The sequence below is a fragment of the Accipiter gentilis genome, chromosome 7, assembly GCF_929443795.1.
Source record: "Accipiter gentilis chromosome 7, bAccGen1.1, whole genome shotgun sequence".
Lineage (NCBI taxonomy): Eukaryota > Metazoa > Chordata > Aves > Accipitriformes > Accipitridae > Astur > Astur gentilis.
In genome coordinates, this window is record NC_064886.1 from 5,825,805 (window position 1) to 5,843,998 (window position 18,194).

General features: G+C 51.6%; 1 protein-coding gene across 1 annotated transcript in view; it reads right to left on the reverse strand.

Moving 5' to 3' along the window:
* LOC126040585 (T-box-containing protein TBX6L) overlaps positions 1-18,194 on the reverse strand; it is a 28,131-nt gene that overhangs the window by 4,514 nt on the left and 5,423 nt on the right. The window contains exons 3-12 of the mRNA XM_049805215.1: positions 16,795-16,939; positions 15,701-15,803; positions 15,083-15,247; positions 14,595-14,741; positions 14,023-14,093; positions 12,741-12,832; positions 11,816-12,008; positions 8,892-11,190; positions 6,013-6,081; positions 5,449-5,490 (exon numbers count right to left, since the gene is read on the reverse strand). Coding sequence (XP_049661172.1) covers positions 10,764-11,190; positions 11,816-12,008; positions 12,741-12,832; positions 14,023-14,093; positions 14,595-14,741; positions 15,083-15,247; positions 15,701-15,803; positions 16,795-16,939 — 1,343 coding nt within the window. The 3' untranslated portion in view covers positions 5,449-5,490; positions 6,013-6,081; positions 8,892-10,763. The remainder of the gene's footprint in view (positions 1-5,448; positions 5,491-6,012; positions 6,082-8,891; positions 11,191-11,815; positions 12,009-12,740; positions 12,833-14,022; positions 14,094-14,594; positions 14,742-15,082; positions 15,248-15,700; positions 15,804-16,794; positions 16,940-18,194) is intronic.

Consider the following 18,194-nt stretch of genomic DNA (forward strand, 5'->3'; position numbering starts at 1 on the left):
GCGTGCACAGTCCTTAACAGGGCAGTAAAGATGTAGGACTTTCGTCTGTCGAGCACGCAGGGCTCATGCCTCCCTCACTGCAGTGCCCTGATTTCAGCCGCACATTGCAGTCCCGCAGCCCAGTGGCAGCACGACACTGAAACAGCTACGGAAAATGGAGGGGAGCGGAGGGAGGAGACAACGGACCTGCAGAAGGACAGGCTGATTTAACACCCCTCCCTGCTGCCAAATGCTCCGTGGGCTCTGTAGTCATCACCCAAAATAGAGCCATAGTCTGTGCCTCCTGCAAGAGACAGTCCCTGCTGGAAACGTGTCGGGGCATTGCTGGGGCAGCGATTTACAGCGCAGGGAGCCACCTTGGGAGCTGCTGACACCGCACCCCACTGTACCTGGCTCCTTTCCCTTTACCCCACCAGTCAAGCTGCCTGTTGATGCTTGCTATAAGCCTGGGAACCTGACGCAGGGCTTGACCCAGCAAGGAATGCAGGCAGGCTTTGGGCAGAAAGGAGGAAAGGTCCTGCATTAACCTTGGGATGCAAGCCAGAAAGCCACCGCAGACGGCTGTCATCTAATGCCCGAGACACCTTGATACAAGGGGTCCCTTCCAGTCCAGCCCCAGCCTGGCAGAGACCGAGCGGCTCCGAGGCAGCCCCGGCGGCAGCCGGCCTCGCCGCCCCGGGAACCCTCTTGCGCTTCCCAAAGCAAAGACGCGTCCTCCTTCGCTTGTTTGGCTGCCAGGGTCCCTCCCGAAAACGTGAGCTGCTTCAGCCCCAACTTGCCCTAGACTCAGCCTCCGTCAGCACCCAAACAAGACCAGTCACGCGAAACCCTCGCTCCGGACGCGCCGTGACAGCGCGGGACCTTCGCCCCTCGTGCCGTTTCATCACAAAGCAGCAACGCGGTTGGTTTCTTGGGTTTTCCCACACTCTCCATCGCCTTGCGACGCCCTCCCTGCAGCTTCCAGGCCTCAAAAGCTTTGCAGCAAACCCACCGCAGGCTGCCCACGGCTTTGTCCCAGCTGTCCCCTCGCAGGTCACACGCAGTCACTGGGTGGCACTGTGCCCCTGCCTGTGCAGCCACCCAGCTCCATCCTCCTCCTCCTCTTTGGGTACCCTGGAGGAACCCCCAGCCAGGGCAAGAGAGGAAGGGTCTCCTCGCCAAATCGCACCCACGCACGGCAGCCAGCCCCGCTCAGCCACGGTGGAAGGGGACAGATGCCCGGGGACCCCGGGATCCCGCAGGGAAATGACCCCCCGGCACCCAAACACAGGCTCCCGCTGCCTCCCTGCCAGGCTCCCTTTCCCCGCTACGGTTACATTTTCATTACCATGGCAAAAGGAGATCAACTGCATCTTTACAATATCCCCCTCCATAAAACTAATAGGCCAGGCAATTGGGACGGCCCTGTGAAGTATTTTATAGTCTGGACTCGAGGAGTTCGCGCCGCAGCTCACAGGCTGTCCCAACCCCAAATCCCAGGAATCGCAGCGTTATTTCTCCCCACCGTCCCCCCTTTTGGGCTGGGAGCAGCGTGAGGATGAGCGCGGCGCCTGGATGCCTGCCTGCCTTCGCTTGTCTCCCGCCAGCCAGAGTCCCACTCGGCTCCAGTGGCACAAGGCTGCTAGGAGCATCCGTAGGGATCAGGGTTTTCTTCTTTCCAGGGCACCGTGACACAGCTCTGCCCCGATTCTGGGAACTTTTACACCATCAGGGCAAGTCAAGGGCCAAGATGCTGGACCCAGATCTGGGCCAGGGCAGAGGCCGGGGAGGTTTCTTCGTAAACACTTTGCCGTTTGCTTCATTTGCAATTGAAAGCGGGAGGCCAGGCTCACCCTGGGGAGGACCAGACAGCCCTTCTTGACATGAGGATGGCAAAACCCACTCAGCTCTGTAAAAGTCCCCTTCCCTCCACACCGACACCCCGCGTTTGTTTGGGAAGCTGGAGGTGACGCGTTTGGCGTAACCCAGAGCCCCGTTTCGGAGGGTACCTGGCGGGGTTTGAGGGACTGGTTTCGCTTTGCGCATTGCTGGGACCCGACAGATCTCGGTGGCGTGCTCCAAATGTACATCAGCCTGAAACCTACGCCAGGGAGCCCGGTCCTGGCTCCAGCAGTGGCTGGGTGGGTGACCTTGGGGAAAGCAGTGACCAAACAGAGCAGCTGCTGCCTACCTTCCTTCTTCCTGATGCATAAAAGCAGCCCAAAAAAAGTCTCCTTTAATCGCTCCCCTAAATTAGACCTCCCAGGGGAAATCAGCACAAATGCAACATCAGTGGCACCGAGGGAATGGACCCTGAACAACTCGGAAAGGGCTTGATTAGTCTGTTGAAATCCTTCTCTTTAGTTGCCACCTACAGCTCCAAGCTGTGACAGAGTTGGGAAAAAGGATATTTCTGCTGAAAATCAATGTTCTTTAGAGGTAAGAGTTAAAGATCCTCCAAGGAGTATAGTGTTGGGAAATAAAGTGGAGGAGACTGTTGCTCTACCATTAGGGTAGAAGACAAATGGAAGATGGGAAAGCAAAAGGTTTCCAGGTCTCCATAAAAGTCAGAAGGGAGACAAAGAGCCCATTTCTCCCTTCTGTGGTTTACTGTCTTTAATCTCTCTTTGCCTTACTGTCCCCACCTACCCCGTGGGAGAAAGTCACGTTTAGACGTGCTGAAAAGCTTAACTAGCGTTTGCAAAAATGATTCAAGATCCCCAGACGCCGGCTGCCAGCGATGCACACAGTGTTACTGCTCGTCCCTTCAGAGGACGACAACCTCCTCGGCACCAGAGCTGCCGGCAGACAGGCTCTCTGCTCCCGGACGCGCCGGGCAGGTAACATGCACGTGCGGGGCAGAGGGAGCAACATCAGAAATCCTCACAGCCCCTTACAAACAGTCTCCTCCTGAAAGTAATTTCATATTAGACACTATTCACTCCAGAGAATTTTGTAAAACCGCTCCCAGTCTCGCCATAGCTGCCGCGAGTGCCGCGGTGCTGGTAACCTGCAGCAGAGCTGGTCTATGCCCACGGCGAGACGTGGCCCTTTGGGACTCAAATGACCTCAGGTACCTGGTTTTAAAGTTAGGACTAACTTCATTTGGAGTCCACACCAGAGCTCTGTTCTGCGCCGTGGGGGACAGAAGGGAGGACAGCTCCAGCTCCACAACCAAAAGTCTCCCTTAATCCAAGGACAAGATTTCTTTGCTAGGCACGCGACGAGCTGCCCTCCCTACCTTCTATACTGTCCGCTGACGTCTGTATTTCAAACTAATTGCCACTACATCATCTGATCCTGCCCAGCTGTCTAAAAAAAAAAAAAAAAACCACCAACATCCTGCGTACCGCTGGGACCTCTTTGTCAGAGGCTGTGAACTCATCTCCATCCAGCACCAGGATGGATTGACCAAACTGAGGCAGTATTTTATTGCTGAAGCATAAAACATGGGAATAAACAAGCACCGAAGTGCTACTGATCATTAAAACCAGATGGGAGCCCATTTACTGCCTCCAACAGCGAGGTGCCACTGCTGCTCCGCCGAGGCCCCATTGAAATAGGAAACCCAGTGCAACCATCTGGGAGGTGCTGGACGGCAGCGGCTAGGGCGGCCTCTGCAATTCAGGCCTGGATTTATCTGTACCGTCCTCTCACCACCACCCCGGGGATAACCAAGGAGTGACAGAGCTTTTAGTCCTGGCTCCAGAAATACAGTCGCTCCCGTAAGGTTGCGCCTACGTGAAAACGCCCCGGTGGGGACAAGCAGCTCGTCCAGGGCCAGTCCCACCGCCCAGGGCAGGTGGGATGGGGAGAATCACAGGCCAAATTGTCCACACAGAGAGCTGGGACTTGGTTGCTTTTCAACAGTATTTGTTTGAATGTGTGTCAGAGAATCATCACTGCCTCTGGTCCCCCCTGTGGAGTTCAGCTCCTGGATGGTGGATTATCCAGGGCAGCCCAGGTCTGACCTTATTTCCCTACTGACCAGTGCTGTCTGGCATGAGAAGCCAAGTACCACAGTGGGAAGAAGGCAGGGACCGTTTCCTCTTCTTCCTAATCAACGCCCCCACCGCAGATAAATGAGCAGCGAGAGCATTCCCAAAGTCTGGAGTACTGGAAACCAACCTTCAGAAACAGCTCCATCCTCAGCACCCCGAGCCGCAAGCTGAGCTCAACCCCCTGCCTAGACTGAAGCTTTGCACCTTTGTTTTCAAGTCCCACCTTCCCGTGGCAGGGAGTCCTCTCAGCAGCCCGAAACCGGAGCGCTGCATGGGGCCAGGGATGGATTCCCCCGGCTGCCCCTGCCAGCCGGACAGGAGATGCAAATGGAGCAGCAGACTGCTGGAGAAACGGAGACAGACAGATGCTTTTACACTTCAAAGGAAAGAGGGCCCTGCGAGGCTTTCAGGAATACGCACAAATCGATAGACTCCTTTTAAAACACCAAGCACATTTGCTCAAGTGTGAGGCAATTAGTCCCTGAGGAGGGAGGCAGGACAGGGCCATTAACAGACATACGGGCAGGATGAAGCGAGGGATGAGAAACATGTGGCACGGCTCCACGCGACATTGCCGGCCCAGCCTGGCGAGTTGAAAAGCGGGCTGTCCTGGCCTAGCTTTCTCATCCACGATTTTCAAAATGCCCTTGTGTCCCCAGGGGCTCTACAGGGAGCGCATTAGTGTCATTCAGCCTACGTCAGTGCAACGCTCAGCCAGCATAGCCCTTTGGTGCGCGGGGCAGTTTTGATCGCATCCCCTCCGCTGCTCAGTCGTTCGCTGCTTTTATCCCTGGAGAACGACGACCGGGGATGCCCCAAAGGATGCGGGAGGGCTGACGTACACTCACCAAGGTCTGCAGCAATTCTCATTACCCCCTCACCTGAATGCTGCCGGGTGCTGCCCGAGCTGCTCTGGACAGCTCTGTCTCCACAGAGCCTCTTCTAGATGGTAAAACAGAGCCAAAACCAGATTGTGGGCAAGCAGAGGGCTGGCTGCTCAGCACGAACAGAGCCAGCACGGGGACGACCCCACGGTGTGACAGAAATCAGGCCTGACTCACCCCCTTCTGCTCTGCACCAGCATTTCCACGCAGGTCTACCCTTCACACGCCATCTCCCAGCGAGCAGATCCCAGGTGCCGGCGCTTTGTGACCCCACAGATGGGAGCTGGAGGAGTGACGGTGCCAGCATGCAGGAGGTCTCTCCTGTGAACAGCTGCTGTGTTTTACATGTACAGTCTTATTTTTACAATGAGAGGCAGAGATACCAAAACTAAGCAATGTTTTATGCCTGGCTGCGTGACTGATGGTGCGCCTGTCCTGTGTCGCCAGCTACCCACTCCCACTCTCCTTTATGGAGGCACAACATTTTCCCTCTTCAGTAAAAATAGGAGAGGAAGAAATAAAAATCTCAGCACGTCCCCAAAGAACTGTAGGAGAGGGAAATTAAATCCATCCATTACACTCACCAAGCAGGGTGCTGTCTGGGCAGGAACACTGTAGTCGTACACCTGCGCATTCAAAGAAAAAAACCGGAGTATTACAGAAGTGTCAAAGGCAATCCAGCACCCTACAGCAAAGTACTTCATGCCATAAACCAAACTCGCATGACTTGGAAAAACAAAAAAGGAACTACACTAAATCAAGCTGAGCAGCAAGACTGTTCATCATGGCTGCAGCACCTCTCTTCACCCCTGCACTGAAGGACTGTCTCACCCTTGGTTAAAATTTTGTTTGAAGGACTGTTTCACCCTTGGTTAAAATTTTGTTTGGTGGTGCTGCTCAGGCCCAGGTCTCGAGAACGCTTCAGTATTTGTTCTGGGCAGCACACACCGCCTGCTGCGGGGAGCACGGGCCGCAGAGGAAAAACACTTTTTTGACTTGCTTCACTTTGTCCTGTGAGCTTGCAAACAGCCGCGTCGCCTCTCCCTGGGTTTCTCCTGCTCAGATTTGCTGTAAAGTCTGGAAGCCGCAGACTTTAAACTTTAAACCTTACTACATCTCTGCGAAGCACGACAGCAAAACCAGCTTACCTGGAGTTGCTGGGAACCAGGCCAGCAGCACGCCTGCTTCGCACCGCCCGGGGAACCGAGAGCCGAGCCCTAGAGAAACAGGCAGAAACAGGCACCCCGTCCAGCCGCAACAAAACCGCGGCAAAGTCGTGCCTCCGAGCGCCGCAGGAGCCCGGCCAGCCTCTGGGTGGGCTTTGGGCAGGCATTGCTCAGGGCAGAGGGGGAAAGCGCGACAGACCACCCCTTCCCCACGCTTTGGGGAAAGCCCTTTGTCCTCCCTTCTGCAGCCGGCCCTGGAGAGTTTTACCCCCTCTCTCTGTGCTCTTGGCCATTTACAAAGTAAATTCAGGCTGCGGGCGGGGAAGGAGGTAAGTGAAGACACTTTTGGCCGCTGATGAGCCCAGAGAGAGGGGCTGGCGGCTGCCTGCAGCTCCGGGCAGGAGGTATTTGGCTTTGTGCCGGTCCAGCCCCGCACGGTGGGTGACGGCTGCTGTTTGTTGTTGTCGGCCAAATGCTGCATCCTCCCCCTGCTAAGAGGCTCCGTATGGGATGCCAACCTGGGGCTCGGGAATTAAGTGGCTTTTAAGCTCTGCAATAAAAAGCCATTTGACTTGAAGAATGTTATTATTCCTGGAAGGGGGTTTGCGCTGCTTGCTTGGATTTGCTTAAGGTGAGCCAGTACATATGCTAACCAAGGAAATGCACTGCGGGAATCTCCTGGGAGGCTCACTAAGGACCAAATGACAGACACCCCCCATGCTGGGCGGTCGGGTCAACCCGAAAGAAGCGACGAGTCCGGCTCAGCCCGGCTGTCCAGCTACAAGGCGATTCAAGAGCCCCAGCCCAGCTGGGGACAGAAACGCTGCTCCCCAGGATATCCTCGTGCCTCTCCGCAGGCAAGGAGCCTCCCCGGGTCCCCAGCGAGCCCCCACGGGGACAGGCGGACCCTGTCCCACGCCGTGCACGTGAGGACTCGCTGCTGACACCAGGCACCGCAGAAGGTGCCGGCGAGCAGCTGGCGCGGGAGGTCGATCTGATGGCACCAGACGGGGAGTTTGGCTTTTGCCAGCTGAGCGCACCTCTCTCCCTCCAGCACCTGGAATTCAGAGAAGCTCTTACTGAAACCAGCTGGTAGCTTCTTCCACAGAGCCAGAGGGTGACCAAGTGGGTAAAAGCGCAGGGGCCACATCCTGGGCCGGGGGAGAGGGGACCTTGCGCCCCTGGGAGGACCCGCCGTAGCTTTTGAGAGGCGTGGGGAGATGGGGTGCTTTGCCGCGCTGCAGGGCAGCGGCATCACAGGTGCCGCTCTCGAGCCTGCGGCTGCTCACTGGGACGTGGCTGGCTGTGGAAGAACTGCAGCGTTGGCAAGAAAGCGTTTTTCTGTCATTCCCATCTGCATTGAAGCAGTGTCAGACAAGGCTTAAGGCTGCAAAAACCAGGAGGAGAAACCAAAATAAATCAGGATCTTTATTTCCCATAGGAGAGCTACCTAGATCCCATTTATAGTCCGCTTGCCCTCATCCTTATGTAACTCCTCTGCAGCAGAGGAGCAGAAAACACAGAGAAAATAAATAATTTGCTGCAAAGAATTAGTGCAAGAGACTGACTCACATCTAGCAATGCAAGCGGATAACCTGGGGCTCGCTGAATACGCTGCAGAGAACAATGAATGGTGAGATCAACGTGTGTCATGCCTGTACAAACTGGCCCCAGGTAACGTGACTTAAGTGGAGCCACTGGTGTGCTTGAAAGAGATGCACAAAAAACACACTTTAGAGTTTATTTTATTGCTCTTAATGGCCTGCCTTCCGCATGTCTCATTTCCTTTTATTGAAGCTGTCAGAGAGGCATTACATTATCTCACATGCGTGCAAAAACAGCGCTTCAGTCGAGCTCATACAGACTTTTAAATGCCACAGCTGAAGAAAACAAGACAGTGGGAACTGCAAAGGGAGGAGGCGGCAGCAGAGTCCAGAGCACACACCTACGGGCAAAAATTTCCAAAGGCTTCACACAAACAAGCCAAGCCGCAGTCTCTAACCAGAGACAGGCGAGCGAGGAAACTAAAGGTACTTTTCTAATAAGCCAGATGATTCACTGAAAAAGGGCAAGGAGTCCTGTTGCAACAGAAGGCTGATGAGTAATTAATGGCTCGTCCTAGGCACAAGTCTGAGTCTTTTACCCCGGTGCAGAGCCGTCTGCCAAATCGGCTCTACCAACAGGCCCACTTGCAACACTATGCTGAAGGTTTGAAAAAAAGAACATTACACCCATATTTGCAGAGGAGTTTCCCTGTACCGCCCAGTTCTCCTCACTTACTCATACTCACCACAGCATGGTTTTCATCCTCATTAGCACCCTGTGACAAGAGGGAAATACAACCCCACTTCAAAGATAAAGAAACAGATCTAACCAAGTAGCCTGTGAGGGTGATGTATTACTTTCTCTTTTCTTGTTAGCATGGCACTGGCAGCCATCACGGCAGGGTACCAGGAGGACTCCCTCGCAGAAACTACCACCCCCAGGGTCCCCACACTCGGGATTCAAGGCACCAAAATCCCTAGCCAGCCTTCTCATCCGATTTCCAAGACGTGGAAAACACTGGTGGCAAAATCAACTACTAATGGTCAGAGACAGAATATTTTTCTCATCCCCAGAGGACGGCCTTTTACAGCTGACCTGCCTTCACTCAGCTGGCATTTGGACAGCAGGAAATCACAATGTTCTGGGGTTAAAAACAATCTCCTCCACATTTTTTTCCCCAACCAGATTTCTTTTTAGTGAGTCACGCGCATCCACGTGTGTGTCATGCACAGCAGGTATAAATCGATCCTGGCCAGGGTGCTATCAGAGGAGAGGCTATTAGGGTATTATATACATATACCGTGGTGAAGTCTGACCTTTATTTAAACGCTGCACATCTCACACCCATCCTGTGAACCCGAGGGGAAGTACTTGGCTGCTCTGCACGTATTGTAATTGTGGTAACAAAAGCAGTTGGCAATATACTATTTAAATAAGGAAGTAGTCATTGTAGTCGAGTTTTACAAATTTGTAGGGTTACTTTTCCAAATCATTTTAACAATAATAAACATGGCTCGACACCTCTACGCTACGCACACGCCCAGTGCCGACCTGGTACCCGACCAGACCAGCGCACAGCCTTTCCCGGTGTACCCGCACACCGGTCCTGATGCACTGGTGGTCACGAACCCACCCAGGTCTGCTCATAGACAACATCTTGCTACACACACGTACGGGCACACAGAGAGAAAACCATCTGGCGTACATGCTAAATGATAGCTAAAAGATGCACCTCGCTGCGTAGTGATGGCTACAAGCCACAGAGCAGTTTATTTAAAGTGTTACAAGAAAACATTCCCTAAATAACACCAAGGAACATGTCTATCCTCCCTGAGAAGCAAAGAGCCTGTCTCAAACAAGACCCCATTGCCAGGGCCACTCTGTCACTTGGGCAAACAGGGGATGCTTGCCCCTTCTAACACGAAGATAAAAAGAAATCCTCTTGGCAAGGCAGCACGCAGGCTGCTCGCTGGCAGAACAGCTCCTCCCCACGATGGGAGCACAGAGGTAAGGGAGGTGAAACTGCTCTGATAACTAACCATGGAAGCAGATCCCTACAGACTCCCAAAGAGCGGCAAGATGACTTCGCCGACCAGCCTGGGAGGTGCCGAGCGCGCCAGCAACGCAGCACGCAGCTCCGTGCCTACAGGGTATCAATTAAAGTACGTGCCTGATGAGCAATGCCAGGCTGGTGAGAACTTTCTGTTGACGAAGCTCGCTCCGAGTGTAGCACAGTAACCACAACTATAAATTATATTCTCCAGGGGTGGCAGGGGGGTGGAAGAAGGAAGAAGTTCACAGTGAAAGGTTTCCTTTCCCTTGAAAGGAAGAGGTCAGAGTGACACAGCCAGCGCTGCCGTTTGTGGCCCTGTTGCTGACAACCACAGGACTTTGGAAACGCCCAGAGCGGCCCCCCACATTCTGTGAACAACCTCCCTCCACGACCGGCAGAAAGAAGAGTGTTTCACTAACCTCCAAATCTAGGGGTGACAGAAGAGGGACGGGCACAGGGGACATGCAGACACAACACACGGCCTTGCTGCCGCTTCTCCTGCACGGGACAAATTCCTCCCTGCCTGCAGGACCCACTGCTGCGCTCCAGACACACCTGCGTTGCTGTGTATTTTACTCTCATACGCTGCTGGGAGGAAGGCAAGACTCTAGCTTTAGTTTGACTATACTAAGTGAGGAAACTGCTCAAGGGGACACCAGGATTGCTTGTTTTGCTCGTCTTTGCAATAATTCTCTACAGCTTCTTGGCCGCCTGGATGGCCTCACCTCAGCCCCTATCTCCTTGCATGCAAGTCCTGGGAGGAAGGGTTTTGGCAACGGCCAAATGCGAGATGCAAACAGCCCGGGACTGAGAGTTAGGCAGCTCTTTAAGTACTGCTCTTGCAGCTCCTGTGCTTTCCTACTCCTGCTGTGAAAAAAACCACTGCGGAACACATTGATTCAGCCAGACCCACACTGACATGGCCGGGGCAGCCACCAGTTTAGCCACTGCTTGTGAAATACGGTGAGGGTTGTTGTGCAAGGAGACAAGGAAGTGGAGGTGTCCCATGCTACCGCTCGCAGCAATACCTCTTTGCCCAGCGTAGGCAAGGCTTCAAAAGGTCAACACCCCAGAGCAAATTTGATCTCATTTACAATTTTCTTTCAGTTTTTTCATTGGGAAGGGTCTTCCCCGTTCACCAGCAGGCGTAAGGGAACAGAGGGTACTGGCTCCACTCTGCCACGGTCCCATGGGCATGTCCTGGAGCCCCCTGTGTGTTGTACTCTGCGGAGAAGGCCGAGTAGCTCATTGCCCTGTACTGGCTGTGGGAAGGCACCATCCACTGGCCGAGGCTTTGCTCGGTGCCGTAGGGACTGTACATGGGTGCTCGGGCCCCGGGTTTCCCGACAGAGTCTAGAGCCATGTTCACCACTCCTGTGTAGTCCTGGGGAGGAGGCAGAGGCGGAGGGAGCGGAGGCAGGTTGGTGAAGCCCTCCGGGAGCTGTTTGGAGTCGTGCTCGGGCACCGTGGTGAGATCCAAGGGGTGGCACCTTGCCCGGAAATCGTTCAAGGTTGCGGCATCGCGGGTGGGAAGCTGCTGGCTGTCCCCAGTTTCGTGGAACCTGAGCCCCGAGGGCAGAGAGAAGAGCGAGTCAAAACCTACCGCAGCGGAAAACCGCTGCAAACCCACACAGATCCCCTGCGGAAAGACAGGGCAAGCTCTTAGCATGCCCTCTTCCCCTTGCCTACGGCTTCACCTTATCGTTAGTGGGGATTTTAGTCCAAGCTTCGCTGTCACTCACAGAAAAACTAAATGTCAGAGAAGGTAAGCCCAGACTACACTAGTTCTGGCTCACTAGAACTCATGCCCAAATTTGCAATGATAAGAAGGAGGGGAAAAAAATCACCGGAGTCTTGCCACTCCTCCAACACACTTCCTCCAAAGGACAGGCAAGCTCTGAGGTACACAGAGCTGGCTAGGGGAGCATTTCAGGACAGGGAAATAAAGAGCATTACCAAGACATGAGTATGCCTGGAATCAGTGGGTTTGAAGTAACACAGAAAGGCTTTGTAGTGGAGTTATCTCCATGCTCATCTAGCACCTACCACCCAGGTATGCTGGCCGAGAGAAAAGCATTCTTTCTTACTCCCACTGGCTGATTTTCTTAGGAAATACCCAGTAGAAGAGGAGGAATCCCACCAATTAAAGGGTGGCTTTGGACATGAGCACCAGGAGGTACGACTCACCGATATGTCTGATAGGATGGTGTAGACACTTGCTGCTCTCTGGCCAGACCTTCCCTCTGGTCTGCTGGCACCGGTGACGCCGCAGGAAAGGCATGGCTGCCATTCTGCTCCGAGACCCAGAAGGGGTATCCGCTGCTGACCACGACGGGGTTACTCTCTTCCTTCACATCTACATTCTCATCTTTCTCAAAATCTGACTCACAGCGGGGAAAAGAAAGAATGGAAAAAAATGAGAAGGGGGAGGAGAGAGCCAGAGCTCACAATGGTCTACTGGCAGCTGCATTAACTGCAGGACGGTGGCAGGAAACACACTAATGCCTCTTCTGCAGGTCATACTGTCTGAAGGGACTAGCCCTTTCCAGCCTTATTCTGCCCTTACACCGTGGTGTCCGGTCCTGCCCTGTCCTCTCCTTAGCTGTGCTACTGCCTTTTGCTACTGAAAGCAGCACCATGAACTGGAGGAAGGAATGATCAAAGTTAAAAAACAACCTAACAGAAAGAGTAAAGATTTTTTTTTTTTTATGGTATCAGTTCCCACATCTGCATCACAACCCAGCTGCACAAACAGCACTGCTGGCACAACTGCACTGATGAGAACCAAGAAGAAAGCACCGGGCGATACCGCAAGCTCATATCGCTATTGAAGAGAACGTTATGAAAGCACAGCCTACAATCACACGTGCTCACAAAGCACGGCCAGGCTGGGAGGGTGGTGAGAGAGCTGATGAGTAGTCAATAATGACAAGCGACTTGCGAGCAGTCTCCTGTGGATCGTTCCCAGAAAAAAAGTCAGAGACTCAAAGCCGTACACAGCACTCTTTAGGGACTCCACCCAGAGAGGGGGGTTCCTTGCTGTTGCTGTTCCTTTCTGTGGCCTGCGCACTGTTTGGAAATCATTCCCTGCGTTTGCTGTGATCAATATTACCACATTCCTCAGCACCAGACTCCTTTTCCTCGGGCAGCTTTCTCTTCTGGCCTTTGGCTGGGCTGGGCTTCTGGCATTTGGCTCGTCCTTCCCTGGAAAGAAACAAGACATGAGGGTAGCTTGTATGTAAGCTTTTTGCCTAGATAAGTATGCAAGGGATGCTGGACAAGCCCTGGAAGACAAAAAGATGGGATGAACCTCTCTGACATTCTGTGACTTACACCTCTCCTAGCGAAGCATCCTTGGGGAATACGCTTGCCACAGTCCAATTACAGGGTTAGCCATGCTGCCTGCCATCAGCGTGCGCTTCCAGCAAGAGCCCTCGCCCTGCAGGATACTGGGGATAAATCTGTAAAGGGGTTGCCCACTTCATGTTTGTACAAAAGGCACAGTCAACATGGAAACTCAGCACCAGAGGTTTTGGTACTGAGTTTGTAAGTGTAGTCTGATGTTGGATATACATACGATGCACAAAGGTAGGTGTACAGTAGGGTGGGTCTTTCACTTGAAAGCAGATTTTCCTAAATGGAAAATGAGTCTAAGCTTAGTCAGAAATGATCCTATTAGGAGGAGAAAGAAAATCCATGACATTTTCAATGTTTAAGTAAAATACAGTCAGTTTTGGCCTTTTTTCATCAGGAAATGAGATTTTTTTCAGCCAGAAAACAACACAAAACAAAACCTCAGATATTTTCATAACATTTTCTGCTTGGAAAGAACCATTTTTTCCTTCTCTATCGCCAAGGTATGGTTGCATTTCAGTTGGTTTTTTGTTTTCATTTTTGTTTTTAAATCTCATCCACTAGCTGCCCTCAGACCAGACAGAAGATCTCGCTGGTATTGGTATCCATCTTTCCTCTTGCAGACAAAAATCTCCTGTTGGAAGAGATGCCTTTCCACACACAGGGAAAGGAGATGAGGGAGCCTCCAAACGTCAGAATCAAGCTGATCTCAAAGAGCCACAATGATCTACTGCGGACTCCTGTTATCACTGCTATTCACGTGTCAGACTCCAGCCCAGCTCCAACTCGCAAGGGTGTGCAGGTCTCAAATTTGTCACACTTCCCACATTTCTGTAGGAAATCCTGTATCTCCTCCCACTCCCCAAGTCTCTTGGGAGGAGGCTGCACAGTGGGACATCATTCCCAGATACAGGGAAACGCAGAGTGCACAACGCAGCAGGCTCTGCAGAGCTAGCTGGTACAGTTTTGCTCAATGGCCTTGGGTAAAATTCACAAGTGAACTCCAGTTATAAATAAATAAAGATGAAAAAACAGTTTACCTTCGAGTGTTCTTCCCATGCTCACGGAAACCTTTAGCAAATGGATTGTTGTCAATCTTGAGCTTTGTAATCTTAAAATAAAAGGAACAAGATTCAGTATCATGATGACTGTCTGGGTTCTCTGTTGTTTCAAGACCTTCACCTCAGTATTTATCACAACAGCTTGCCTGAGGATTTTGAGCACATCCTTGCCACAATATCTGAGCTCTCCCAGCAGCTCCCATTATTGATTAGGAACTGACAGACAGAGAGAAGTGACTTTGCCAGGGTCAGCAGAAATTTGGGTGGGATTCATCTGACTAGAGAAATATACAGGGTCAGTATCTATATTTGGACTTTTGCCCATACTTGTTACTGCATTTAGGGTTCTGTTAATCACCGACAGTGCACTTAATACAATTAAGGTGCATGATTCATCTCATCCCAGAACAGAAGTTTTCCACAGGAACCATAATGTGCCTATTTCTTTCCACTGTCCATCACAGGCGCCCAGGGTGACTAGCTTGGAAGGAGACACCTTCTTCTAAAGACAGAGTAGCAACGTGTCCAAGAGCAGTACTTGCACACTGTACCTGCTCATTCTGGTAGGCAGTAACAGAAGTGAAGACAGTCTCAGGGAAGCTGAAGACTTGGAAGATGCTCCAGCGGACACTGAAGAGGTCATCTGCCTGCACAATGTGGAAGCGAGGCTTGTAACGGTGCATGGAGTGGAGGATGATCTGACACAGAGACAGACAAAGGAGAAAGTTTTACGTGCAACCATTGCCAACACGCCGTGCAAAGTCTCCCGTGGAGACTCCCAGGACATCCACTTCAAACCAGGGATGTCTGCCCGGGAACGTTGTCCCCACCATGCCTCTATAGTGACAGTACAGACAAAAGCCTTCGCTCGCAGGTAGTTAAGAGAGCACAAGGGCTGGGCTGAGGAAGGAAGAGAGGGCACTTGAGTACGTCTGAACTTCCACATGATCTAATTTCTCACAAATCTCACTTACGTCCCCTAACATCCATCTGCAACGAATCCCAAGAGAGCACAGCACAAAGGCCAGCTCCGACCTACATGCCCATGTTGATCCAGAGTGTTGTTGGTGAGCTTCAGTTTTTGGAAGGAGACAGGTTCTTTCATCCAGTGGCTGCCAGGAGCTGGGGAATCTGGGTGGACGTAGGTGCGACAAGGGAGCTGGGGCTCTGCTTTTCCAGCAACTTCCCACTGATCTTTATTCCACTGCGAAGGGAAAGACAGAAATCTAGAGCTTAGCAAAAATTACTTTCATTATAGGAAAACTCCAGCAACTTTGCTTCACTGTTGATCTAGTGGACTCCTCTCAAGCACAGTCCTGACAAGAAGTAGATTGTCTCTTATAAGCGATAATCTTGTTACCAAAACAGCGCCAAGTTTAGGCCTCATTTTTCCTCCCTTTCTCCCAGTGGCTGTCAGAGAAGTCTGACGTTAATCATGATTAAGACTGTACTGCTTACAATGAAAATTTGTTCCCTTTCCAGCTGCTCCCCAAGCAAAACTGACAAATAACTCCAGAGAGGCATAAAATCCACCAATTACTTCTGAACTTTGTCCACAGGCAATGTATTTATCAGCCTGGCCAGTGAGGCATAAAGATTAATCTATTTCAAATGGAGATGGAAGGACAGCATAGCTTCTATTATTTCAAGTACCTACCTTGTACCTGAAGTTGTCCATTGGCACAAAATCTACCAGCATGAGGTACTTGGCATATGGGATTAAGCCAGAGACTTTGATTTTGCATTGTGGAAACATTCGTCTGAAGGAGAAATGAAATATACAGTATAAGGATTTCTCTATGAAGTGGATATTGTCCAATATCAAGCAGCAGGTCATGTTTACTCACTACTGTGCAAAGTTCTGGTAGCAGCATTTCTACAGGCCACCTATTGAACATTTTTGCCATTTTACTGATGTATTGTCTAATCCTATGGGTTTAGGTGGAATAGGCACTAACAGGGCAGCAGCCACCGAAGGCCTGACATTGTTACTGCTATTGTTCCGATTCCTGTAACACAACAGTGGGAATCTTAAAGTATTTGGAATTTGCACATAGTTCCTAGCCTTCTGCAGCTATCACAGACCTGGAGGATAGATTAGAGCATTTTCTAGTGTGGGTAGAAAACGTGCTCTCATCTAAGAGCACATCTAGCTTTCCATTCCAGTACTCCCTGCCACCACTTTCATCTTCTGACTCTGCAAAAAAGCTTTGACACCTACCTCCCTACCCAAAGGGATTATTTCGGCTCACAGCAGCTTTGACATAATGCATTACAATTTCACAATTTCATATTCTTTCACTGCAAGCTCCACAATGCATGACTCATTTAAACTTTAGAGTAGTCTGCACGCACAGATCGTTACTATTCTGCACCCTGTTCTTGTCTGCAAATGCACACTCAAAACCAGGTATTTTACTGCTCAACTGCTGCTGCCTGTGACAGGCAAAGGAAGCCCAGGGCACCTTCCAGAGCAACCTCGCAATGCAGCAACAGGAAGAACATCAGCGTTAAGTGTTGAGATAAGAGTACAGAAGTTTTCTCAGCACATCAGCCCCACGGCGACCTTTTGCACTTCGCAGCGTGGCCTTCTACGACATCCTGAAAGTGCCATCCTTCTGCGGGGGCAGGCAGATTGCGTAATTGGCTACAAAACTAGTTTAAGGAACATCATTCAAAAAACGAGCACTCGGATTTTTCGACAACAGCATGGAGGGTTGCGGTGTGGGCAGCTGTCCTGCTTCCCCTCACCTGCCAGATTTGGTGATGATCATCTCAGTTCCTATCTGATGAAACTTCATCCAGAGACCCATGTCCTCGAGGGTGACCACAATGGAGCTCTGCGGGTAGGGCTCCAGGCTGGGGGAAGGCAGTGCCTCACACGGCGCTTTCACGTCTACCAGGAGAGAGAGAAAACGGTAACTTCAGACAGGCGGGAGGGGAGCCGGCACGGAGCAGCCCCCTCCTGCTGAGGAACAGGGTCCTGGGACGCAGCGCCCGCGTCGGCCCTCCCAGTACCCTCCAGTGCCAGCTGCCTCCAGTACAGGGAGCTACAGAATTTCACAGGCCGTTGGGGTCCGTACGTCTGGCCATCGCTCCTCCTGTCTGGCCAGGGTACCTCTCAGCCCCAAACCACCGCAGAGTGCACAGTGCTGGTTCAGCTCAGGGAGCCGAATGCCAGGATTCCACCCACGAAGGTCCAGGCGCTGCTGAGAGTGAGGGAGCCTGTGCCACAATTAAATAATATCCATTCTTTTTCTTCAAAAGCTTTTTGTTACTTAGTAGGCTCAGAAGGCGTAAAGGCTTTTCCAACAGGTTTGTTTTCAACTGATAAATTCATTTGTAAAGATTTGTGTGTTGTACAAACACAACCTGACTTCCTTTGTTCCAAAACTCATGCTGGCAGGTAGCCACAATCCACTGTCATTCCGGTTCTGGTGTGATCAGAGTTACACAAAGCATTTTACCCAAGAGAATAAAACAAAAGCTGAAAAGACTGAAAAGATTTTAAGTGTACCAGCGGGTAGTGGGAGAAAACGACAGATAGGTGGTAGCAGAGGTGAAAAATCTCTCCAGAGGACAAAGAAGGGACAGACGGGAGACCCAAATGTAAGTCAAGGCAAGAAAGGGAGGTGACAGCCAGACCATGGAATATTCTGAAAAGAGGACGGCTGGTCTGAACTGGACTTTGGAGATGGAGACCACCGAGGAGCTGCCTGCAATATGCCTGCGCTTTCTGTTACAGGCAGAGGACTACCTACGGTCCTGGGGAAGAGGAAAGGGAAGCTATTCTGGAGGAACCGTCTTTGGTGTCGATGGTACCCACCACTTCTGAAAGCTGTTTGGATTAAAAACCTCCTAGAGGCGCTCCTAACTATATTGTAACACACACGAGAGTGCTGCTGCCATACTGAAAAGCCCAGGCAAAAAAAAAAAAAAAAAAAAAAAAAAGTTTCATTTTAGGTCAAAACTTGACCTGGTATAGCTACTGGTGGACTGGTTTCACACCCAGTAAGGCTTTACAAAGACTGCCCTGTGGTCTGAACGAGGTATTGATAAGCCTGCTCGACTTGGGTCCACTCACAGCCGCAGTGCTGTCCTCAGTTCAGTGCCGGCTGGCCACTTCTGCTGGGCGATGCATTATCATGCAC